At 40.6% G+C, this 26,414-nt stretch overlaps 1 protein-coding gene across 4 annotated transcripts in view; it reads right to left on the reverse strand.

The window, feature by feature from the left end:
• The window catches only part of thada (THADA armadillo repeat containing), a 251,417-nt gene that overhangs the window by 191,489 nt on the left and 33,514 nt on the right, over positions 1 to 26,414 (reverse strand). For all 4 annotated transcript variants that reach the window (XM_061910918.1, XM_061910920.1, XM_061910919.1 and 1 more), the window contains 2 exons: positions 21,523 to 21,632; positions 10,056 to 10,188 (listed from right to left, as the gene is read on the reverse strand). In XM_061910918.1, the coding sequence (XP_061766902.1) occupies positions 10,056 to 10,188; positions 21,523 to 21,632 (243 nt within the window). The remainder of the gene's footprint in view (positions 1 to 10,055; positions 10,189 to 21,522; positions 21,633 to 26,414) is intronic.

Genomic DNA, 26,414 nt, shown 5'->3' on the forward strand with positions numbered 1-26,414 from the left:
ACAACTCTGCGCTGCTGATCCGCCTCCGCTTGGGATGGTTTCCTGCTGGCTCCGCTGTGAACGGAACTCTCGCTGCTGTGTTGGATCCGCTTTGGACTGGACTCTCGCGACTGTGTTGGATCCATTATGGATTGAACTTTCACAGTATCATGTTACACCCGCTCGACATCCATTGCTTTCCTCCTCTCCAAGGTTCTCATAGTCATCATTGTCACCGACGTCCCACTGGGTCATTATTGTCACCGATGTCCCACTGGGTGTGAGTTTTCCTTGCCCTTATGTGGGCCTACCGAGGATGTCGTAGTGGTTTGTGCAGCCCTTTGAGACACTAGTGATTCAGGGCTATATAAATAAACATTGATTGATTGATTGATTGAATTTGAATAAGTGTTTGAAGATAATTCTTCAGGAGCAGCAACACTTGAAATAAACTATACTTCAGGGGTCGCTAAACCACGGCCCGCGGCACGGAAAGTCCCAAGTTAAAAAAAAAAAAAAAAAGTGTATTTATTTTACAATTTTTTTTTTCAATCCGTCCTTTATAATCTATTTTGTAGCGCTTGTTGTCTCTGTGTCTCCTATCCACTCAGGCAAATCATATTGTCTAAAAATGCATTTCCCCATCGATAATGTGACATCATAGCGGAAAGTGCACGCTCATGCAAAATGATTTTAACTCAATGTGGCCCCCGAGTCAAAAAGTTTGGAGACCCGTGCTATACGTTTTACATTTTACCCGACACAAGACATGCACCTGGGGATAGGTTGATTGGCAACACTAAATTGGCCCTAGTGTGTGAATGTGAGTGTGAATGTTGTCTGTCTATCTGTGTTGGCCCTGCGATGAGGTGGCGACTCGTCCAGGGTGTACCCTGCCTTCCGCCCGAATGTAGCTGAGATAGGCGCCAGCGCCCCCCGCGACCCCGAAAGGGAATAAGCGGTAGAAAATGGATGGATGGATGGATGGATCGGATAGATATCACCGATACCAGCTAGAATTTGACTCAGTATCAGAGCGCGAAGAAAATTGCACATCACCAGTGCTTACCCTGGGATGACCAGAACTGGCCCCGGAGTCGTGCTTAGAGGTCGCCGCTTTAGGGCCACATACTCTTACTTCCGACTCGTGCAGTGAGAACAATGGGAGTGATTCCCCGCCAACGCCGGCAAAGCGTTCGTTACAGACACGCGCTGGTCGTGACCGACCTGCAAAGTTTCCCGCACTTTCCTTAACTTGTAAAAAATAGCTGGCAATAGATGGCACCGCTGAGGACCCACTGCAGACAACGATAGGCGAAGCTACGTGCAGTTTATTGTTGTTTATTATTTTTACAAACTTAATTTCGATACGCAAAGCTACGAGAAGTGGACAGACTATTTTAAATTTATTTACAGAGGAGTACGAAACTGGCAACCTCAGCTGCTTACTACTCTGACTTGGTTGGACAAATGTGGAAAAAAAGGAGGCAGCACACAAGTAGAACGAGAGTAAATGCTAAATATTAACTAATGTATTTACTTACTACATGCTTTAAAAATAGTTAGTGACACTCCATTTGTGTAGTTTTTAGCCTCAACCTAAGTGAACAGAATGCTAATGCTAACAAGCAAACGCTAAAGCTGATGTGTTTGTTTTGTCGGTGTGAGATAAACACTGACATTTATTATTTATATATTGTAATTTACAGCTGAAACGGACCAAAAGGAATCGTCTGAACCTAATGAATTTATAATTTACCGAGAAGACAACTTTCTGACTATTGAACACGGCGGACAAAAGCCTGACTTTTTATGAACAATTCGGTACACTTTATTTTATAAATCATACCGTTTTTGTATCGAATTGCTTTTTTATTTTGTTAACTTACTTTTTAGTAAAATAACTGACATAATATTGTCTGTTTATTTTCATGGTATCAGTGTAGAAATGTAGAAAACCACTACTCCATACGTCATCAGCCTGATTTGTATAAACAACCCTGAACTGTGAAATGCGGTGAAAACACAAATTACACGCGCCTAAAGTAAATTATAGATCAAGGAACCAGAGGTTTGAGGAACCAAAAGTTCAAAAGGCCTAAGGCTTAATCTATGTTCCTTAACCTACATAATAACCAAGCTGTGACGACATTGTTACTGTAGGAGCAAAAATTATGGAACATTGTTTTTGCGTATTAACACATTGCGATAGGAAGCTACGGCATTAGCCGTAAGCTATCTTCTGCGACATCAGCTGAGTCACTTTTGAGTTTGTAATGCACAACACAATGTGATAGGACATCAATCTGTAATAAGGGAAAAACATGATCATATTGTAGTATCTGCAAAGTATTAGCACACATTTGAGGTTGTGTTTGTTCACAGCTCGCCTGACAATGTGTTGCATGACATGCTGCATGTATCATGATAAGTATTATAGCGACTCACTCAATGAACAGTTGTCCATTTGGTCTAACTAGCCAAGTACGGGGTTTTTTTCCAGTTGATTTTGGGTAAATCACTTTTCTGTCGGCATAGCTTGGCTCTGAACTCCACATTTCAATCGTCATGCCACGCTGGACCTGACTCTCTCGGCTTCCATGTGCTCCAAAATTTCATTCTCTCATTCGTGTGCTTGCTTAGCTTCTATAACATGTAGTTCATCCTCTGTATATTCAGGTTCAAAAAGATCCCAACATAGCAATCTTTGTCATCTGCTACCAAGTCTGCCATGATTAGAGCACACACACGTTTGTTCCCAGAAGTAGGAAGTGTGTTGATGTTGGCAATGAAATAAATGTGCTGAGGAAATAAGTTCTGCTAATGCTTAAAATGACTATGATATGGTAAATATTGTACATATTAAATATTGTTATGAATGTGTCTGTTACTACACTATATTTATATATCTATACATACATATATATATATATATATATATATATATATATATATATATATATATATATATACATATATATATATATATATATATATATGTATATATATATATATATATATATACATACATACATATGTATATATACACACATACATAGATATATATATATCCAGTTGATATATATATATGCATATGTACTGTATGTATGTATGGCTGCAGTAGTGACTCTTATTAGCGGCATCTTGCAAGCATTCTATCTTTAGAATCCTTAAAAAAAAAAAAAAAAGGATGTGTTCTTCGATTGTGAATGATAAGCAATATCTAAAAAAAAATGCAGTTCCCCTTTAAGAGTGTCACACAGGTTTTTTTAGATAGAAGCGAGTAGTTTCTTGGCTGATGGGTATGCTTTAGGCGACAAGCAGAAATTTGGGCCTAAAGCCTCCCCACACCTAGCTGGCATAGCGCATGCCACAAAGAACACCGTAAGAGCCGTCCAAAACATCTGGTTTCTGACTGGCTAGCATTAGCTAATAGCAAGACATAACTAAAAGTCAGTGAGTGTGACGGACAGTGCTAATAAGGGCTGTGAATCTTTGGGTGTCCCACGATTCGATTCAATATCGATTCTTGGGTCACCATTTGATTCAAAATCTTTTTTTTTTTTTTCAATTCAACACAATCCTCGATTGTAAAACGATTTTTTTCCCGATTCAAAAGGATTCTCTATTCACTCAATACATAGAATTTCAGCAAGATCTACCCCAGTCTGCTGTCATGCAAGCAGAGTAGTAGATTTTTGTAAAAATATTTTATAATTGAAAAGGACAATGTTTTATCAACTGATTGCAATAATGAAAATTTGTTTTAACTATTAAACGAACCAAAAATATGACTTATTTTATCTTTGTGAAAATATTGGACACAGTGTTTTGTCAAGCTTATGAGATGCAATGCAAGTGTAAGCCACTGTGACACTATTGTTCTATTTTTTTAATTTTTATAAATGTCTAATGATAATGTCAATGAGGGATTTTTAATCAATGCTATGTTGAAATTGTTACTAATATTGATACTGTTGTTGATAATATACATTTTTCTTTCACTACTTTTGGTTTGTTCTGTGTCGTGTTAGTGTCTTCTCTCAATTGCTCTGTTTATTGCAGTTCTAAATGTTGCCGGGTCAGGTTTGGTTTTGGAATTGGATTGCATTGTTATGGTATTGCTATGTATTGTTTTGTTGGAACAATTTAAAAAATTTAAAAAAATAATAATTTAAATTGATTTTTAAAAAAATTAGATTTTTTCCCCACACTCCTAGTGCTAATAAGAAGAAGCGGATGATATTCATAACATTTAAGCAAGAAACAATCGAAAAACATGACCGGTGTGTGCCATGTAGCACACTTAACGAAGGAATATGAGCATTGCACTGCAAGTCTGCACCATACCGAACCAGAATTAGTTAATAAAAGTTATAATAATGCCAGCAAGGCGTCGAAATACATTTTGAAACCGAAAATATTTATCAATGAAAAATGTAAAATCTGTTGATGGTGTGGTTGACAGAGAAGGAGCTTGCAAGAATTACCGTAGAAGTCCACTCTCCAAGGTAAAAGCTGTACATTACAAACTCCTGTAACAGTTTTTGGTACATAGCATTCAATATAAAGAAGTTAGTCTTTCTTATTAAAAGATACATTAAATGTAAAATTAAGGTCATATTTGGAGGCTCAGAATGGATTAAATTAATTTAAATACATTTCCAATTGGGAACATTGATTTGAGAAGTATTTTGGGTTATGAGCTCTGTCACAGGACCCATTAAAAACTCATAAGCCGAGGCATCACAATATATGGACATTCCATTCTTACTTTATTAAAAAAAAGTTTGAATGTGAGTATGCTCTCACTCACTGAAATATATTTATTGAAAGGAAATAATGTGATGAAGTATCAGATTTTTTCGTGTGTTTTGATACAAAAGTATATTTAACCTCAATAATGTAAATGTGTGTAAACATTAGAACAAAAATGGAGTGAAAAAAAACACTGTAAAAATGAGATATAGTATTTTTACAGGTGTATGTGCAGCAAATTAATACACTAGCTGGCATCGATACGGAAGAGGTAAAACTGGTTGCCTTCTACCAATCATAATCACATAAGATAGTTACGGTATTGCTCTAATAAGCGGAAAATGTGTAAAGTCCAGTTCTTGACATTGGGATTCGAGACTTTTCCATTCATTAGAATTTCACTAGAGTTGCTTGGGGGGGAAATGGCGAGTCCTTCATGTGTCAAAGTGAGTTAGGCAAGACACATTATTGGAGGTATGTGGTACTGATGACTAATAAGAGGGGTCACCCAAAGTACAATGAGTGCATGTGTTATTCATGTGAAAACGAAACTAGGATTAAAAAACGTTATGTACTTCCAGCATGAGTGCTTCAATGGCACGCCAAAAACTGCTGGTTGAAACTATACTTTGGAGTAGGGCCTCAAGTTTCTTTCAAAAAATGTATCTTCTCTCAACCATGCCGAGGAGGGTAGGTTTTCTTCTTTAGAACCCTATGAACCTCAATCCACCCACCCATTTTCTATCGCTTGTCCCTTTATCTCCATGAAACTATGGCGGGATCGGGCCATGAAACAAAGAAGAACATGTTACATTTTTATGCAGTTCCATATAAAACTACCGTACCTGAAATTTATCAAAATTGTTGTTAAAGCTGCATTGAATATCATATTTCAACACTGATTCCAAATCGAGGTGTACAATTTCGTGCAAATCTAAAATCTGCATTCAGCCTCCGAGGATATATACAAACCCTGTTTCCAAATGAGTTGGGAAATTGTGTTAGATGTAAATATAAACGGAATACAATGATTCGCAAATAATTTTCAACCAATATTCAGTTGAATATGCTACAAAGACAACATATTTGATGTTAAAACTGATAAACATTTTTTTTTGCAAATAATCATAAACTTTAGAATTTGAAGCCAGCAACACGTGACAAAAAAGTTGGGAAAGGTGGCAATAAATACTGATAAAGTTGGAACATCCCACAGGTGTGCAAGGTAACTGGGAACAGGTGGGTGCCATGATTGGGTATGAAATGCTAAGTAATTAACAAACAAGGATAGGGCAAGGATCACAAGTTTGTAAGCAAATTGTCGAACAGTTTTAGAACAACATTTCTCAACAAGCTATTGCAAGGAATTTAAGGATTTTGCCATCTGCGGTCCGTAAAATCATCAAAAGGTTCAGGGAATCTGGACAAATCACTGCACGTAAGCGATGATATTACGGACCTTTGATCCCTCAAGTGGCATTGCATCAAAAACAGACAGTGTGTCAAGGATATCACTACATGGGCTCAGGAACACTTCATAAAACGACTTTCAGTAACTACTGTTGGTTGCTACATCTGTAAGTGCAAGTTAAAACTCTACTATGCAAAGCGAAAGCCATTTATCAACATCCAGGAACGCCGCCGGCTTTGCTGGGCCCGAGCGCATCTAAGATGGACTGATGCGAAGTGGAAAAGTGGTCTGTGGTCTGACGAGTCCACATTTCAAATTATATTTGGAAACTGTGGACGTGGTGTCCTCCGGAACAAAGAGAAAAATAACCATCCGGATTGTTATAGGCGCAAAGTTCAAAAGCCAGCATCTGTGATGGTATGGGGGTGTATTAGTGCCCAAGGCATGGTTAACTTACACATCTGTGAAGGCACCATTAATGCTGAATGGTCCATACAGGTTTTGGAGCAACATAGGTTGTCATCCAAGCAACGTTATCATGGACGCCCCTGCTTATTTCAGCAAAACAATGCCAAGCTACGTGTTACAACAGCGTGGCTGTATATATAGCCTCTTTGACTTCTAATAATATATAGATCTAACGCATATATATACATATATATTTAATTGAAGTAATTACATAAAACGTGTGCAAAATGTTTTGAATGTTAAGCAGGGTGTGTTGCAAACACCTTTTTACATGCATATTTTGTGGCAGTTCAGAACTACCCAATGGTAGTAGGGAGCGGCCAATACCAATAAAAGAGGGCCGAGATATACTGTATATATATATTTTTACTTACATTTGCATACACCTTCAGATACAGTTATATACACATATGATACCAATATTTAGTAATAAAAAATTTTAAACATTGTGGTAAGAAGTGAGCGAGTGAGTCGTAATAACCAGTGTTCCTTTCTGCTAAGCTGTGACTCAGATGGCTATTCCCGAACCTCCACACACACCCTTCTCTCTTTCACTCATTGGAGTGCTGTTGCCGACAGCACGTCTTCTCTGCTAACAACAACTTATCCTAACATCTAGTTTGTGTCCTTCTTTCCTAGAATTCACTATTTCCTCTCTTCTTTTGTTCTTCCACCCATTTTGCGTGTTTTCACTCTCGCAGAGATTGCACGACAAGCCTTTATCCCCGACACTTGCTAAGTACTTGGGCTTATTAAAAGGAGCATGACAAGTTTTAATGTTCCATGATTCAATCAAATAACGTGACAGAGACGGGATGGATTTGAAGATGACAGGAAAGAGATCTCTGCAAAAAAGCCCCACTTTGTGTATATTGACAAATAGCAGACTTACATAATGCGTACAGGAGAGCAGGCAGACAGATCCTGAGTTAGGCTACAGGATCACAGAATTAGTTTTACATTTTTGTCATATTTAAAAATCATACATTTCATATCAATCATACCATTTAGAAATAATTGATGTAAATTGTCCCTTTTGGGGTCACTGTAGAAAATGGATGGATGGATGATGTAAGTTGTGTTACAAAATGAGAACAAGAAGTGAATGTATGTGTTAGTTCTTTCTACGAAGTGAAAAAAGGGTAGGGATAAATAAAGTTTGTTCTTCCTAATACGTTTTGGACATGATGTAAAATACGTGATGTATCATATTTAAAGTGTATACCTGACCAGTATAAACTTCAACCTAACAACCAGCCAACAAATATTAAATGGTTCCTCATGAGGAAACCTTACTCACAATGTATTAAATCCATAAACTGGTATAAGATTGATTAGCTTGCTTAGCTTATTGTGATGTAGAAAAATGGTAAATGGGTTATACTTGTATAGCGCTTTTCTACCTTTAAGGTACTCAAAGCGCTTTGATACTATTTCCACATTTACCCATTCACTCACACACACACACACACACACACACACACACACACTGAAGTGTCTTGCTCAAGGACACAACGGACGTGACATGGTTAGTGGAAGGTGAGAATTGAACCAGGAACCCTCAGGTTGCTGGCACGGCCACTCTCCCAACCGCGTCCATATTTTTTATCAACTTTCCCAAGAGATTTTAAAGTGCAAATATTGATGTTCTTGTTAGACGGATGTAATAAATGTGTTTGTGAAATCCCTTAAAGTTTGTTGGTGCTAAATTAACCACAACATTAGCGCCCAATAGTAAATGTCGCTCTTAGTCCGACGTTTCCTTAAAAATTTTGTTGAAAAAAAAAACACTTAAAGCCTTGTCCAGCAGTTAACTGACGTATACTACTGATGTTTAGCTAAATTTTACTGCAAATGGATGTCAGATCTAAATTTCAGTTATCGGCCTCTTTGACTACCGTATTTTTCGGATTATAAATCGCTCCGGAGTATACGTCGCTACGGCCGAAAATGAATAATAAAGAAGGAAAAAACATATATATGTCGCATTTTTGAGGGAAATTTATTTGATAAAATCCAACACCAAGAATAGACATTTGAAAGGCAATTTAAAATAAATAAAGAATAGTGAACAACAGGCTGAATAAGTGTACATTATATGACGCATAAATAACCAACTGAGAAGGTGCTTGGTATGTTAATGTAACATGTTATGGTTAAAGTTAAAGTACCAATGATTGTCACACACACTAGGTGTGGTGAAATTTGTCCTCTGCATGTGATCCATCCCCTTGATCACCCCCTGGGAAGTGAGGGGAGCAGTGGGCAGCAGCGGTGCCGCGCCCGGGAATCATATATGGTGATTTAAAGGCCTAATGAAATTAGATTTTTTTGTAGTCTTTGGTATGACTCGGCCGGGGTTTGAACTCACACCCTACCGATCTCAGGGCGGACACTCTAACCACTAGGCCACTAAGTAGGTATGTTATGTTATGGTAAGAGTTATTCAAATAACTATAACATACAGAACAATGCTCTACGTTCACCAAACAATCGGTCACCCCTAATCGATAAATGTGATGAAATCTTCTTCCTCGATGTCGCTTCTAAACCACTCTGCCAATTCCAAAGGTATGTGGCGCTTCCTCTTGACGTTTTCTGCTGCATATTCATTACGTCCAGCTCGTAATCTGCAGTACATGATTTCTCTTTCGGTGCCATTTTTGTTCAGTCCTTCTCAGTTTTTATAAGTTACCGCCAACAAAGAAATGATCCATTTTAATAGCTACGGCAGTAGCATATAGCATATAGCAGTTAGCATTCCATGGCCCACAATGCACTTCTCCCATGACCCTCCCCCGCCAAATTCTTATTGGTTCACATATGTGCCTGCGACTTATTGTCCGAAAAATACGGTACTAATAATTGGCATCGGCCCTGCAAAAAAAAAAATATCAGACGATTTTTAGTAAATAGTGGTACTTTGGTTGTCATACCACTTTGTTCTAAATGAACATTTTTACCAAGAATATGTATTGGTTTTCACACTGTCTCGATTTGATAATGATAAAACGCATTTTGTTGAATCAGTCTCTGGACTGTTTGAATACGGCTGCAAAATAAGACATTATGGGGCCAAAAAACTTGCAAGTGCCAGCACTTTGATATGAAGTTAAGAAACACTATCAGATTTAAGGAAGAATTTTTAGCAGAGTAAGAAGATGGCGTCCATGTGGCTCTCTCTTCCCCTCCTTTTCTACACTCATTCCAAGACTCATGGATCATATACCTGCTGTGATTTTTGTCATTCAGCTCCTTGTTAGAAAACAGCAAATTATGCACGGAGTAGTGAAACGTTGAACAGTTGGACATGCGCAGTTAAAAGTTTATAAAAGGTTCACTTGTAAAACATTTTAGTACAATTCATCCTGAAATTTCACCCGAAACCAAATCTTTAGTGAGTAGTGTAGTACATTTCACTAAAATGAACCATAGTCACCTGAATATAGAAGGGTATTCCAGCACTGCGTCGTGTAGCACACAGTTTGGACAAGGGGTCACTGGATTTGACTTCTTCCAGAACCTTGGACAACCAGGAGGCGGGAAGCTCCTGCAGGACTCTACTTCCACTCCTTTCACACACAGAAAAACATGTACAATTTTAGTGTTGTTATAGCAATTATTGACCAATTCTCTGACAATACAATGGAGCAGTGGCTGCATTAACAACATTTTGTGGCATCTGGTACAGCAAACACTTTAAAAAAACAATAGCTGGGGCTATTGTTAAAAGCTGGCCTAAAAACAAAAACCCACTCTGCAATACAATGACAACATTTACTGTATTAAAAGTAGGTGTGAGTGCCAAATTCTGTACTCTCATAGACACCTACCAAATTATGTTAGTAGAACCAACAGCAGGGCATAACAGTGCTCCATAGATATTGATTAATATACAATCAAATGGTGCCATATTTTGATACCTTTGTTGTTTGTGACATCACATCTGGTTGCAGACTGGGCCGGCTCAAATACTTGACGAGGAAACAATCACTCAAGCAACAATCAGAGCGGACTCAGCCTCTAGGTAATGTTACAATTAACAATGCCAACAAAACAAAAATGCTTAATATAATGTGATGTATGGCTCCAAGTTACAAAACAAACAAGCTGAATGCAAATTTATATTGGCTTTGCCATGTACATACTGATTAGGATTAACGATTTTAAATGGCGATTTCAAAATTTGTTATTGTGTCAATTTATTTCAAACAGGCATACAATTACAATGTAGTACTTCACATTTTCCCAGTTTATTTCAATTACAGCATGTCCAAAAAGGAGTAGGATGAAGCAGAATTTGGTATTCAAAAACCAAGATGCACGTTACAATCAAACACCACGGGTGTAGTAAGTAAAAAACTATTTCATACTCCGGCTTCCTCCCACCTCCAAAGACATGCACCTGGGGATAGGTTGATTGGCAACACTAAATGGTGCTTAGTGTGTGAATGTTGTCCGTCTATCTATGTTGGGCCTTCGATGAGGTGGCGACTTGTCCAGGGTGTAACCGCCTACCGCCCAATTGTAGCTGAGATAGGCTCCAGCGCCCCCGCGACCCCAAATGGAATAAGCGGTAGAAAATGGATGGATGGATGGTTTGGCAAAGCACCGTAGTCTATGTACTACTGCTCTCTAACGTCTTGGAATTGCAACTGCATTAAACATCTACTAAATAATACTTGCATATGAGACTAAGAAATGTTATATGAAAACATGATATAACAACTACAAAGCACAGGTATCAAAATCAGCTTACTTTACTCAAAAAGTTGGTACTGTTTAGCATTAGTATAATTTCTATGGTACCGGGAATTGGTATAGTACCAAATCGAATTTGAAAAGTATCCATCCTTAAATTAAAAGGCTGGGAGTGAGTGAGATTTAAACAAATAAATTAAGTTGAGTAACAATGCAGCCCACATGACCTGACTTGGCAGGGAGCGGACATGTGTATACTCTGACAAACAGCAGTTAGGTATGTGCTCTAAATGTAAACAAGACAAGAGGAATGTTACAGTTGTGTCAAAAAAAGACGTAAAATGAGCAATGAATGTAGGAGTGAAAAAGAACACAGACATTGAGACACAATCTGAGAGTGCAAACACAGTGGAACACACCGATGCCAGATCCCATGACAGAGCATCAAAAGACTGTGGTTAAGCACCCTACAATCAACACCCCATTAACCAGCACACATGCTTCATACCGGCCACACACTGCTCTTCCCTTCCTGAAACACATGCATACTTCCACAAGGGCCCAGAAAACACACACATGACACAACCCCTTCAATTTCACCCTCATTATAAAATACTTTAGATGGAATTATCTGATGGAATGCAACAAGAAGAAAAAAAAATCGACTGGCTGATACAAAACACTGTTCCGTCTGCATACCTTAACTTTCATTTGTTTTTCAAAATAAAATTAACACCAAAAAAAGGAAATACTTTTTCTTTTCAATAATTGTTTCCTTCAAATTGAAAGCATAAAACTAAACAACACCATTAAGAGTAGTATTGCAGTACACTGTATGTACTGTATGTGTATGTAATAATGACAAAGGATTACGTCCGTAGAACGCTTTTGTAGACACTAAAAGCACATCAACACATTTATGGTGTTGATGTGTTTATTAATGAGGTGAAGGTTTAGGAATTAACCTATTGCTTTATTTTCTACCAGCCTTCTTACTTGCATTTTGCAACTGTAACAGTGTTTCCTCCAAAAAGTTCAATCATTTTATTCTTGATTAAATTATTTTCATGAGTGACCTGAACCGTAAGAAGCAAATCCATGTGATTAGTTATTTGCTGCTGATCCCACCATTTTGTGAACTCGTTAATCATAATGACAAGATTTAAAAATCCTGACTCAACCCATTATTATTGTCCATATCTTTTTAAAACTTTTTGCATTTTATCAAAAATAAAAAACTAAGACACAGCCACTGAGCAATACATTGTTAATGCACGTTTGGCAGCAGTTAGAGCCTCAAGTCTTTTTGAATGATGCCACAAGATAAGCACACCAATCTTTGGCCATTTTCGCCAATTCCTCTTTGCAGCACCTGTCAAACTCCATCAGGTTGGAAGAAAGGCACTGCTTTTCATCAAGGCTGTCCCTGTAAATTGTTATATTCATCTTTCCTTCTATCCTGACTAGTTTCGTATTTCCTGTTGCTGAAAAACATCCCCACAGCATGATGCTGCCGCCACCGCGCTTCACTTTAGGGATGGTATTGGATAGGTTATGAGCCGTGCCTGTTTTCCTACAAACATAATGTTAAAGAGTTCAATCTTTGTCTCATCAGACCAGAGAATTTAGTTCCTCATGGTCGGAGAGTCATTTTGGCAAACTTTTACAAAGGAACAGCTTCCCTCCGGCCATACTACCATACAGGCCTGATTCGTGGATTGCTGCAAAGATGGTAGTCCTTCTGGAAGGTTCTCCACTCTCCAATGCTGTAGCTCTGACAGAGCGACCAACAGGTTTTCAGTTGCCTCCCTGACTTGTGCCTATCTCCTCCAATCGCTCAGTTTAGATGGCTGGCCAGCTATAGAAAAAGTCCAGATGGTTCCAAATGTTGTCCATTTATGGATGACGGAGGCCTCTGTGATTATTGAGACCTTCAAGGCAGCAGATATTTTTCTGTACCCTTACCCAGATTTGTGTGAGACAATCCTGCCTCGGAGGTCTACAGACAATTCTTTCGACTTTATGCTTGGTTTGGGCTCTGCCATGCAATGTCAAGAGTGGGACCTTATATATAGCAAGGTGTGCGCCAGTCCAAATCACGTCCAACACTCTGAATTTATCAAAAGTGGACTCCAATTAAGCTGAAGGAACATCTTATAGATGTGCAGTTGAAAGAGGATGCCCCTGAGCACTTTTGAGCTTCATGGCAAAGGCTGTGAATATTATGAACATGTGATTTTCTTATTCTTTATTTAATACATTTGCAAACATTTCTTAAAAACAAACAGACACAAAAAAGCGTATTCACATTATTACTGGGTATTGTGTGTAGAATTTTGAGGAAACCTTTTTTTTTATTTTTTGTTATTCTATTTTGGAATACTGCTGTAACGTAAAATGTGGAAAAAGTGAAGCGATACGGATTAACTAAAAAATATTTTCAATGTTTGGCTAGGTAAACATAACGACATTCTATAACTTCAACCTGATTTAGTGTCCATCGGTCTGGTACGTTGTTTTACTTGCAGGCCCATGTCCAAGGACATCTACTTCCCGGTAAATGCCCGTTATCCGTTATGTCAATTTTACAATTTTGCACAAAATCTAACATTTGAAAAACTATTCTATATTTGTTTTTTTCATTTTGGCTCTGAGGAAAAAATATTGAAAAACAAATTGTCTTTTTTAGTGTTGGTTTTATTTGAATGAGTGGAAGGTACACAGTTCTTAAATCTTCTCACCTGTAGCAGATAAAGCCACATTTCAGAGAAAACATAATTACCTTTTTTATTTCTTAGCTATTCCTCACAAGAACAAAAATAGTGAGGGTGAATAGTGAGCATATGAGTAATTGCTTTGGTAGTTCCTCAACAAAACTTAAAATACAACTGTATTTGTAAAAGAAAAAAAGTATTCTCTGCTCAACATGAGCTATTTGGTAGTTCAAAAAATAAAGATAAGGTTAAAGACAGTGTGGTGGGCGTGGCCTGCGCACCTGCAGCAAAGCGGGGTGTGGCAGGACCGGCTTTGAGATGGGCGACAGGTGAGGGGATCACACAGCGGAAAGTCTTTGTCTGATCACCGGTCGCTCTGTTAAAGGCAGATAAAAGGAAAGGACAATTGCTGAAAAGCACAACAAAGACACTTTTATTCAAAAATAAAACAGTGTTGTAACCCTGAGCCTGACTCCTGTCCCAATGTTTGGTGGTCCGAGGAACCCCGAGGAGGGAAACCTCCACCATTTGGCGGCCAACCTGGCTGGACCACCAGAGGCGGGGGAGGACGACCCCCTGACAGCTCTTGCGGGTGTGCTCGCCAAGGTGGCAGCGAGCAGCCGCTTACAGATGGAGGTGGCCCGCCAACAGTGCCAGGTCCTGCGGGCGTTTGTGGACAGGATGGGCGTGGCACGGCCAAGCCCAACGGCCGTCACTTCCGGAAGAGGAAGAACCCCATGCCTTCATAGACATTTTTGCGGCCACGGCCGCAGCATGTGCATGGCCGGAGGAGGAGTGGGGCACTCCTGACGGGGGAGGCGCAGCGTGCGGCGCTCAGCTTGCCAGCAGGGTCCAGAGTGCGCTTCGCGGACCTGAGGAAGGCTGTGCTCGACTGGACGGGAGGCACCGCCGAAGACTACCGGCGCCGGTTCCGGTCCATGCGCCTGCGGGAAGAGGACCGGCCATCCATCCTGGGTCAGCAGCTCCAGGACGCAGCGACGCGCTGGCTCCAACCGGGAGAGGGAGAGGGTAGACTGCTGGACCAGATCGTCCGGGAGCAGTTCCTGGAGGCGATCCCCAAAAAACGGCCGACTGGGTCTGGTACCCCCGGCCGCGTGACCTGGCAGTGGCAGTGACCCTCGCTGAGGACCACCTGGCCGTCCACCGCGAGGCGCAACCCGCACCAATGGCGCATGGACAGGAAAAGGAGAGAGCAGTGCACATTCCCCACCTTAAACCGCATGACAACCCTTCTGTCTTTCCCCGCAGGTCCCGATTGATGCCCCCAGAACATCTCCCGCCAGACGGCCCCTCAAACGCTTGGGCAGGCGTTCTGGAGGCGTGGGCGGCCCGGTCACGCGCGTCAGAGACCTCAGCAGGTGGAGGTGGGGCGCGTGGCCGTAATGGCCGGCCCTTCAGTGCCCCCCCCCTGACCCGGGTGAGACGTACGGTATCAAGGTAACGATACAAGGGAGTACATACCAGGCGATGGTGGATTTAAGCTGCAGGCAGACCATGATCCATCAGAACCTGGTTCGACCCGGGGCTTTGAGGCAGGCAACATGGCTAAAAATCAGGTGTGTTCATGGGGATGTGCACGAATACCCTATGGTGCCTGTAGAAATTTGGTATGAGGGGCAAAAGCATAGGGTTGAGGTAGCTGTAAGAACGCACCTCTCCCACCCGGTAAGTTTGAGCACAAATTGGCCGGGGTTTAGTCGTTTACTGACACAATGCGTAGGGGTGCGTTCACTGACCGTAGGAAAGGGGAGTGTCTGCGCAGTTCTCAGTAGTGAGGCGGGGCCACCAGACACTGCCGAGCGGGAACCGGCGGGGGCTTCGCGGGAAGCCTCCCCGGGCCCCTATTGGTGCCCTACGGAGGATTTACCCCTCGAGCAGTCTCGAGACGAAACTTTGCGCGTGGCCTGGCACCAGGTGGACTACATCGACGGTCAGCTGATGCGCCCGGGAACAGCGCCGGTATTCCCTCACTTCTCCATTATTAGAGATAGATTGTACAGAGTGAGCCGTGACCGAAACGCCACAGGCAAATGGCTTTCCAGGCGGCGAATGTTAATCTCATGGCTGGAAATTTAGGGTATAATAAAACACTCAATCGGGTCATGGTCGGGTTCTATTGGCCGGGCATCCGTGCAGACGTGCGCCGTTGGTGCGCTGCCTGCCCGGACTGCCAGCTGGTGAACCCGGCGGCCACTCCGAAGGCACCTGTGCGCCCATTGCCGCTCATGGAGGTCCCATTTGAGAGAATTGGGATGGACCTCATCGGACCATTTCACCCGAGCTCACGGGGGTATCGCTTTGTGTTAGTCCTGGTGGATTACGCAACGCGCTACCCCGAAGCAGTGACCCTGCGGTCCATCTCTGCAAAGAGTGTGGCGCAAGCACTGTTTCAGGTCATCTCCCGAGTTAGAATCCCAAAAGAGAATCTGACTGACCAGGGCACGTCCTTTATGTCACGCACGAGAAAGGAACTGTACGGTTTATTAGGAATTAAAGCGATCCAGCCCATCCACAAACGGATGGGCTGGTGGAGCTGCTAAATAAAACGCTAAATCCATGATCCGTAAGTTTACGCACAAGGACAAACCAAATTGGGATAAATGGCAAAATCCCTTAATGTTTGCAATGCGGGAGGTACCCCAAGCCTCCAGTGGCTTTACACCTTTTGAGCTATTATATGGCAGGAAACCACGTGGAATGTTGAACGTAATTAAAGAAAGTTGTGGAGGTTTCCCTCCTCAGGGTTCCTCGGACCACCAAACATTGGGACAGAAGTCCGGCTCAGGGTTACAACACTCTTTTATTTTTCAATTAAAGTGTCTTTGTTGTGCTTTTCAGCAATTGTCCATTCCTTTTATCTCTCGCGAGTGCTCCAACTCCAACCCTTCTTCTTCCCGACTGTTGCCTTTAACAGAGCGACAGGTGATTAGACAAACACTTTCCGCTGTGTGATCCACTCACCTGTCGCCAATCTCGAAGCCAGTCCTGCCACATCCCGCTTCGCTGCAGGTGCGCAGGCCACGCCCACCCCAGACAGTTAAAGGATTTTTCATATAAAATAAGCTTATTAATCATTCTCCTTGGGAATACATTGCCTTCCTAGTGACATATGTCAATGGACCAAGTCAAGTGGAAAAGACAAAAGATTTGCTCGGTAGAAATGGAGAACGCAGCTACAACTTGGAACTGATTTTGTTTTGTGACTTTTGCCTTTTAGCTCCTTGTTGGAGAACAGAAAGTTATGCAAAAAATTGTGAAACTTTTAACAGATGGACAAAAATTTAAAGAAGCTAAAAATAAAGTTTACCTCTAAGGGTTATAGAGTGCATTTTAGATTTGTTGTATTTATTAGAGAATTTCCTGCTGGTCAGTTGCAGTTTAGTATCTTTCATTTAAAAGATCAATAAAACCATTGACACAAAAGTTAAGCAGTTTTGTGTTTTTTATTGTGTTCCCTGACTGTATCAAAAATTGACCTAATTGTAAATAAAATAAAAAAATCAAGGTATGCACTGTACATCATTATAGCGTACGGTGACAAACCCGATTTCCACTAAGTGGTAGGGTTTGTTTCAGTTCATTACTTCTTGTAGTGTTATTTCCTTTATGTTAAAACAAATCCAACCTCATGCCTCCTTTATCCACCCTTTGTTGGGGTGTCTTTGGGAGATTAGCCGTAACTGTGCTGATTAAAGGTCAAATGAGAAGTCTTGTTCTTTTTATTTCGTGCTTACACAACATAGACACTCATTCAATGTGTTTATCTACGAGCGCAAAAAACGTTGTTTCAAGACTTAACTAAGCGTGTTATTCTTTGCTCTTCTGAATAGAATATCTGCATTAGCAACACATGGCCATACTATGTCACTACATTTAACAATGCAATTAAGCCAATGCATGAATAGACATGGAAATTACTCTATTAGCCATATATTTTAACTGCACTTCACTATTATCCTGAATGGGGTCAAGAAGCTTCCTGGCTGAAGACCGCAAAACACCTCTTTTTGTATTGTCCTTGCCTTTGAAATGTTAATGAGGTTTTTTAGGCTTAAGACAATGTTGTCAGCCTCCGGCCTCCACATGAGTCCAAGCACCTTTTAACACAATCATGTGCTTCTGGTTCTACTGTAAAGTCAAAGTCACTACTTTGCCATTTGGCCTTCAGGGAAATTTGCTGTCCATTTACAAATACTCATGCCTGTGGTTGACAAGATTTCCTTGGGACTTCTGTTTAGCACATATTTTCAACATCTTTTGAGCACGCAACAAAACCGTCATCATAAAGGAGTCTTTGATTGTGTTAGCAACCTGTGGGTGACTTGGCTGGTATTTCTCCAGGTGATGTCCAATTGTGGCTGGAAGCAAAAATGGACTGGATGACACAAGTCATTCTCATCGAGCACAGTTTTGGTTGCTCCGTGTCAGGGGGTACAGTGAGCCACAATAACCTCAAAGCGTGTACGTCTTCTTCTGCAGTTGAATTCTGAAGGAAAGCCTTGGTAATGTCTGTCATGAAAGTGATAGGATGCAGCCTCAACCTGACAGGACTGGCAAGGCGATCTGGATTTAGGTTTGGTCCAGTGAGCAGACAATCATTGCGCAATGGGCAGCCATCTTAATGTGCAGAGGCATCAAAAAGAACTCTCAACTCGGTTGGTACCTTGTCCTCTCGGATCACAGCATGGTGGGGCAAGTAGTACTCGACATTGTTTTTTCCAGCTTCCTCCATGTATTTGGTCTCTGAGACACTTTCACATGTTCCATGTAATCATCTATTACATTCCTATAGCCTTTGAATAGCATCTCATTCGTTTTCAGTTTACTTTTTAAACCTTCAAAGCTTTTAAAATCGGGCAATTCTGGTTGCCTGGAACTCCCGGTGAGTCTCGTTTTTATGGCACCTTCACATTATATACCCTCTTTTTGTAATTGACTCATCTGTTGAAGTGTTGTTGAGCCTCAATGTCATCTGCTCGTTCATCACCTTTGTTGGAGATGCCAATCTATTCTATTTCCCAGAATGCGCACAGCAGTTCTGGAAACTTCTTTAGCCTCATTGATGCAGATTTTCATGCATGAAGCTTCATTAATGCTTGCCATGGAAAATTGGCTCTTGTACTGTCTGGCCAAATAAGGTTTCTTTGCCAAGAAAACCTTTCCCCTTTGTCAAAAACTATTTTCCAATTGTAGTCAGCACCAATCAGCACGGACAGCTCCAGTTCTTCATCACTGCTGCCGAGACATCCGCTGTTGTCAGTCCCTTCTTTTCTAAATTCTGCCGGATTTGCTCTTCAGTAACCTGCATAATGGCTTAACTGACTTGTGGCATATCAATTCCTTATTTAATATTTTTTGTAGTATTAGCTTCACAACAACCCATCCCAGTGTAACTGCAGGATTGCTGCCAAAAGTGTGAAGTCTACACTTCTATTAAAATATAATAACCACTTATTTATCTGTTGATTGGATAATTTACATCTGTGTTGGGCGATACTACAAATGTGTTAATTGTTCGATTTCAAAGTGGTTACAAGGGAAGTATTGGCCATACCATAATCATCATCATTTGCAGTCATTCGTGGTCGAGTATGACTGCCCTCCTTTTTGGTCCTTGTGGGTCAACACCCCACAAGGACGACGCCTCTGAGTTAAATATTTTAATGTGGGGAGACTGATAACCAGTCCTTGGCAAATAAAAAAGGACCGCAAGTTCAGTGGCAAGGAGACCAAGAGGACTGAGGACCCATCTTTGCTGCAGCCTTCCTCTGCCTTCCCAGCCGTTGTGGTGCTTTTCCCTTCAGCCATCTTCCACTTGGTCCGCCATGGAGGTCTTCACTATTTGTCCAAAGCTGGGGCAGAGGTTGACAGGTAGCAGGGCACGTCCACACACCGGTGTGCCTGCATGCCGCATCTTTAGGGCCCCCTGCTGTTCTGAGATCCTGTACAACTTAGCCCGTAAGCGCGAGGATGTCAGTTACCGTGTGTGGCAAAAAGGAGGCATGTACGGGTCTTGGCAGTGGAAATTCTATGTAGCAGCTGAGGAGACTTACACACTCTGCTCCTCTTCTTACCTTCTGTAAAAAAAGGGGCTAGCCGGCGGCGGTAGCTGGAAGCAGAAAGTAGCAAGCAGAAGCAGCATGCAGCAGGCGTTACCTACAAGCACTACTACTCCATCGGGCATACCTGAGCTGATATTGGTACTATAAATTTTCAAGATCAATATTTTAAAAATTGTAATATGTATTTTAATGTAATTATCAGTATTACTTTTATTTATTTCCTAATGACCTTTTATTACATACATGTATAACAAAGTCAATAGTAAGAAAAAAAAAAACAATTTATTGCCGATGATTTAAATACTTTGGTTTTTGCCCTTAATGAGTAAAAGTAAACAATCAAAAAATGACAAAAAATAACTTGTGATAAGCAATATTGAACTAATAGTATCAACTATACATTGATAATAAAGTTAAAAAGTTAAAGTACCAATGATTGTCACACACACACTAGGTGTGTGTGATTCTCTGCATTTGAATACCCATCACCCTTGATCACCCCCTGGGAGATGAGGGGAGCAGTGGGCAGCAGCGAATCATTTTTGGTGATTTAACCCCCAATTCCAACCATTAATGCTGAGTGCCAAGCAGGGACGTAATGGGTCCCATTTTTATAGTCTTTGGTATGACTCAGCGGGGATTTGAACTCATGACCTTCCGATCTCAGGGCACACACTCTACCCACTTGGCCAATGAGTAGGTATAATATAGTTATTGTTAATATGTGCATTGATTCACCAACCCCAGTTTGCATTTTTCTCTTTCTTAGCGGTCAATTATGCTTTTTTGGATCATCCTAGGGTGATCCAAAAAAGCTCGTCCTCATTCTCCAGCAATAATGTAACTTTATTTGCCGCCATGGAGGCAAGGATTACTGATTTAGAAGTTGCATCACACTGTGGAGGGACAGTAGCGGCTAGCGAGGTCGCTACAATGCAATGAGAATGCGTTTGTTTGCTTGTCACTGTCGAATTAAGGAACACAACTAGGATTTGTCATCAAAAGGCATCATCACGATATGACGATCGTATTGAAAGCTCTACAGTGGGCCATATTTATATCTTTAGTATTTTTTTATGATCTTTATTGTGCAATTCTATTTCAATACAATTAATAGGAATATTGAACTGAACCATACTAGTTTGTGATCATCCCTTATTTTACCAATTACACCTAGAGCAAAGAAGACAACCTTTCATGACAGCCTATAATCTTGCATGACTCCAGGAAAAAAGGGGCTAGCCTTTAAAAAAGCAAAGGTGAACTAAATGTCATGCCAACCAGGCTCCACATAAACAATGTAAAACTCATCATGAAGAGTGATAGGAAAGTATTATGTACTGGCTTGATTACAGTTATCCTTAGCAATATTATCTTCCAACAGGAAACATTGTATGTTAACACATACCTGCATAGCATGTCAGTGAGCCGGACAAAGCCCACATATGCCAGTTCAAAGGCACCACGATGACGGGACTGCAGGAGTTGCTGACGGAAATACAAGCCAACCCCTTTCACCTGCAACAGTGAGAGAATCTGTGTTGAAATATGAAATGAAACACAAGCTGATAATTTTGAGTACTGGTACTGAACAGATTCCTGCATGCATGCAGACCGAGAAAATATTGTCAAAAAACTACTTGGTTCCAATGGAGGCTGAACGAAAAATTAACATATCTCCATTCTAAAAATATTTCAGTTAGTTTTTTTTCCACAGTAGATGTCTTGAACTTATTGAATTTGGGATGTACTTGATTTTTGAGCATAAAGTAACAGGAAACTCCGTACCATTGTGTAGCCTCACATATTTTTCATTGTGTAGCCTCACATATTTTACCCATTTACCATTACACAATGTAATGGTAAATGGGTAAAGCACTTTGACACTATTTCCACATTCACCCATAATCACGACCCATCAGTGTCTTGCTCAATGACACAACAGATGTGACTAGGATGGCGGAAGCTGGGGATTTAACCAAAAACCCTCCATTTGCTGGCTTGGCTGCTCTACCAACCGAGCTACGCATTCTCCTGACCCAACCTGTACCATTGTGTCAAGGTAATTGATAAAATACTCCTAATTATGATGAACAACAAAATGCGTGTTCTGTTATTTAAATTAATGACGTTACTCTTAATGCCATTTACCAGTTTAAGAGTTAAAGCTTGCTGTAAAGGAAAGTGATGTGAATCTTTCGAAGGAGGTCGTTTATGAAAAAAGTTTACATTGCAAACGCGGTTTAACCGTGTTACTCAGACACTCAGTAGAAAAATTCAAAATGATAGTGATTACTATAGAAACAGACGAATGTCGGAATATAACCTGAAGCTCCGATCAAGACTACCAGATTCCCTCCAAATGCTTGATTGATTAAAACAAAAAGTAAATGTTTAAATTAATCATGAAATCAACTCTTTAAACATCAAAACATCAAGCTATTAACAAAACATACCAAAACAATTTTCCCACGCCAAACTCCACAACTGTAAATTATTTAATCCCATAAAGATCAATCAAATGCTGACATAGCGTTCTACTAAGCAGTGGAAACAGCAAACTAAAAGCAAACATGACAGGGAAATAAGAAGTTGTTTTTCCACTGAAAAACTGCAGCTCCACTTTAGCCTTTTCTCTATTTGGCATGAAAACTAAAGCTCTAACACTGTCAACAGTCTTGTTTTAGATACACCACTTAGTTTTTGGCCAGTGAGCAGCGAGTATTTCCAGCATGAGAGCAGCATGGCAGTGGCGTGACAAGTGTGTTCAAATAAGGATGCTGAGACATCGGCATAATGGCCAGTCTAAGTAAAACCATCCAGTTAGTAATAGTGTTAGCAACATTATTCTAACTATACACACACACACAGACACACAAGGGCCATTTCTGTGGCAGTATGTAAACTGGTGAGTGTGTAGCAGGTGAGGCGGCAGGGCGAGGCGGACGCAGCGCTCTAGTGCCCTGTCATTAAGGCTGTGGTGTCACCACCACTATTGAGAGAGCCAACCCTTGGCTTAGTCAGGGGTGGCATAGAGGGCACAGGGAGGGATGTCAAAGTTCTGGTACAAAATAAACAAACAAAAAAACAATCCGAATTGACCCCTTCTTGAATCACATTCAAACTAAAAGAGTTTAACCCACAGGGGACTGAGCATTTGCCAGTGTGGCTAAAAAGCAAAAACATAAAGCAAGAAAATTATTGAATGGAAAACATTTTTATTGGCCTATTTATTGATCGACAATGTGTTTACTGCTTCTTGCCCAAAATCTGCTCGGATTTGCTATACACATTCTTAAGCATGCGATCTAGTATAGATGAATGATAAACGGATGTGTATAAAAACTGAAAAATTTAGAAAAAGTAGAAGGAAAATAAAGAGCTGAGGCAGCCTGTTCATTCAGCCAGATCGCAGTTAAGTAAACTCGACTGACCCTTCAGACATAATGTAGACCAACTTAAACACCCAAGCTCAGAATGAGTAAACCACAAGTGCACCAAGCACAATGACTTATCACATTGGTTTGCAGAATGGCCTCCCAGGACAGGCTTGACCTCACCAAAGTAAAAACAGCAGTCTGTGTAAGATGGCCGACCGAGGTTGCCGGGCCCAGACCACTGCGGTGCTAAGCGTAGCCAAGCCGGGCCTTTGTTTAAAGCTTTCTTCTTCAAGGTTCCCGTCTGTGTAACAGTTTAAAAAAGGCCAAGCAAGCAGGGCGGGGGAAGGGATTTATTTAGACATCAACTTCCTGTTGGCAAGTGTGCCTATTTTCCTGAAAAACTTCCCTGTGGATAGAGAAGTTTCCCAAGTGTAATTACATCAACCCGTGACATTGGCCAAAAAGGGCTAGGAAGAACTCTGATTGTTGTTCTTTCTACTGAAGCAGTTATCTTCTGAATGTTATATGAAATTGTAGTTTAAAAATGGCACCGATATTTGATTAACATAAAATTACCTCACCACCAATCTATTTTGCTTAATTTTAGTCATTTTAAAACTGCAAGTATGTTGTGTTAAAGGGGACTGCACTTTTTTTGTAATTTTGCCCATTGCTCACAATCATTATGAAAAATCTGACACCGGATGGATTTTAAAAAAATGCATTCTAAATATTGAATAAATGTAAATAAAAGTCAGCTTACAGCAGAGCGAATGGGAGCTTTACAATTCTGCCCATAAAATCTGACAAATAACAATTCAAAAAGTATTAGTGGCATTGTGATTATAAGCGCTAACACAGACAAACTATTTAAAGTGGCGCCGTGATTCACCACGGTCTCGCGTCCATGCTCCCTGTAAGTTTATTGTAGATCATAAATCGTGCCTCTCACCTGAAAAGTAGATGGCCGAGGAGATAATCCGACAGGTTTGGACACTTTAACAGCTATTTAGGACCTGGAACTGGAAAGGACAACACAAAAAGCGCTTGTACCCCCCACACCGTTTCTTTGCGGGGATTATGAGACATTTTTCATCTATACCGAACTATATGAACATCCCAGCAGTCGGCATCCTAAAGACAGCAGACCTTGCAGAGTAGGTGATATTTTATTATGTTTTCTGGTTCTTATGAAGTCTACAGTGAGCAATAATCAGTGATGAAGAAAAAAGAAGTAAACGTGTTGTTTTTTAAATTAATGCGCTGTGTATGCTTAAAATGATCAACACATGTAAATATTAAATGTAATTATAAATATGCCTGTTACTAAATTACATATATCCCTACATCAAGTATATAAAACCTTAATATATGTGTCTGGATGTTTTTTGGCGGGGGTTATAGGAAGAATTGAATGCCTCCCATAAGCTCATTGTAGGCGGACTTTGGATCTAACTTAATTAATGTTAAGAAGACCATCCATCTATCCATTTTTCTCCGCTTATTCAAGGTCGTGTCGCGGGGGCAGCAGCCCAAGCAGAGAAGCCCTGACTTCCCTCTCCCAAGCCACTTTGTCCAGCTCCTCATGGTGATCCCGGGGTGTTTCAAGGCCAGCCGGGAGACATAGTCTTCCCAACATGTCCTCGGTCTTTCCCGTGGCCTCCTGCCAGTCTGACATGCTCTAAACACCTCCCTAGGGAGGCGTTCTGGTGGCATCCTGACCAGAAGCCAGAACCACCTCATCTGGCTCCTCTCGATGTGGAATACATTAACAAAAATCCATCTGTCATGTCTTTCGTAATGATTGTCAACGATAGGCAAAAAGTTAAAAAAAAAATAATGCAAACATCACAGGCTATTATTTCACATTGTAAAGCAGTCTTAAAAAAGAGTGAAGAGTATTGACTTTGTTAACAATATGTGTGTTATGTTCAGGTAAAATGTTATTTATTTTGTCCAAAGCAGTAGCAAAGCAGTCAGCCAGGGCAAAAGACAGGCTAACACTTGCACACAACACCAAGAAATGCAAAACTATGCACAACACTAAGACATCCACAAATAATGCACCAGGCCCGTCTACGATGTAGCGCTGGCATATAAAACAATTTGGGGGTTGACGTCAACAGGTGCGCGTCCTATTCGCCAAACAGAGAGAAGTGTGTCAATCAACCCTTCACACTAGCTGTGACGAGGCAGGGGACGCTCACAGGAAGTGGAATAAACAAGGAGGAAGGCGCGCTGACACTAACTAAACACAAAACACTTGAAAATAATACATGAAGCAAGACCTGACAACAATGATTTTTTTTTTTTTTTAAACATGTCATTGTGAGCATTTTTTTCTGCACCAGGAACCCTTAACTTGCACACATATCCAAACTGTCCTGAACTGAGCTTTTATTTGGTTTGCAGTCATTGTTTTTACATCCTATTAGCACAACAGGATCACTAACTATTCTCTTTTTCCATTTATTAAATTATATTCTATTCTATTCCTATGAGCCTATGTTATTATTTATAACCTACTCTAGTTAAATAATTATATACATATTGTCATTCCTGTGTACTACATTTCATGCCATCTGATGTGTCTCTTGTGTGCTGGTATGCCAATAAAGTTCCTTAAATCATTGATTGTTTAATGTGACCTGAGCAAAAACTTGACTTGCTTGAGTCTTACCACAGTGACTTGGGACTTGCTGAAGAATTTAAGAAACTTAATTGTTAGTCCTGACTTACACACGAGAGACTTGCTTCCACCTCTTATTATAGCATATGTACCATAGCTCGTAAAAATTACTAACTACCTAATTATCAATTACAATAGCTTATTCTGGAATATAAAGCTATTATTAGCATTGGCGTCATGTGATGACACTAGTAGACGCTAGGATGTGTTTTTATCAAAGTTAGAGGTGCT

Source organism: Nerophis ophidion, linkage group LG09, assembly GCF_033978795.1.
Source record: "Nerophis ophidion isolate RoL-2023_Sa linkage group LG09, RoL_Noph_v1.0, whole genome shotgun sequence".
NCBI lineage: Eukaryota > Metazoa > Chordata > Actinopteri > Syngnathiformes > Syngnathidae > Nerophis > Nerophis ophidion.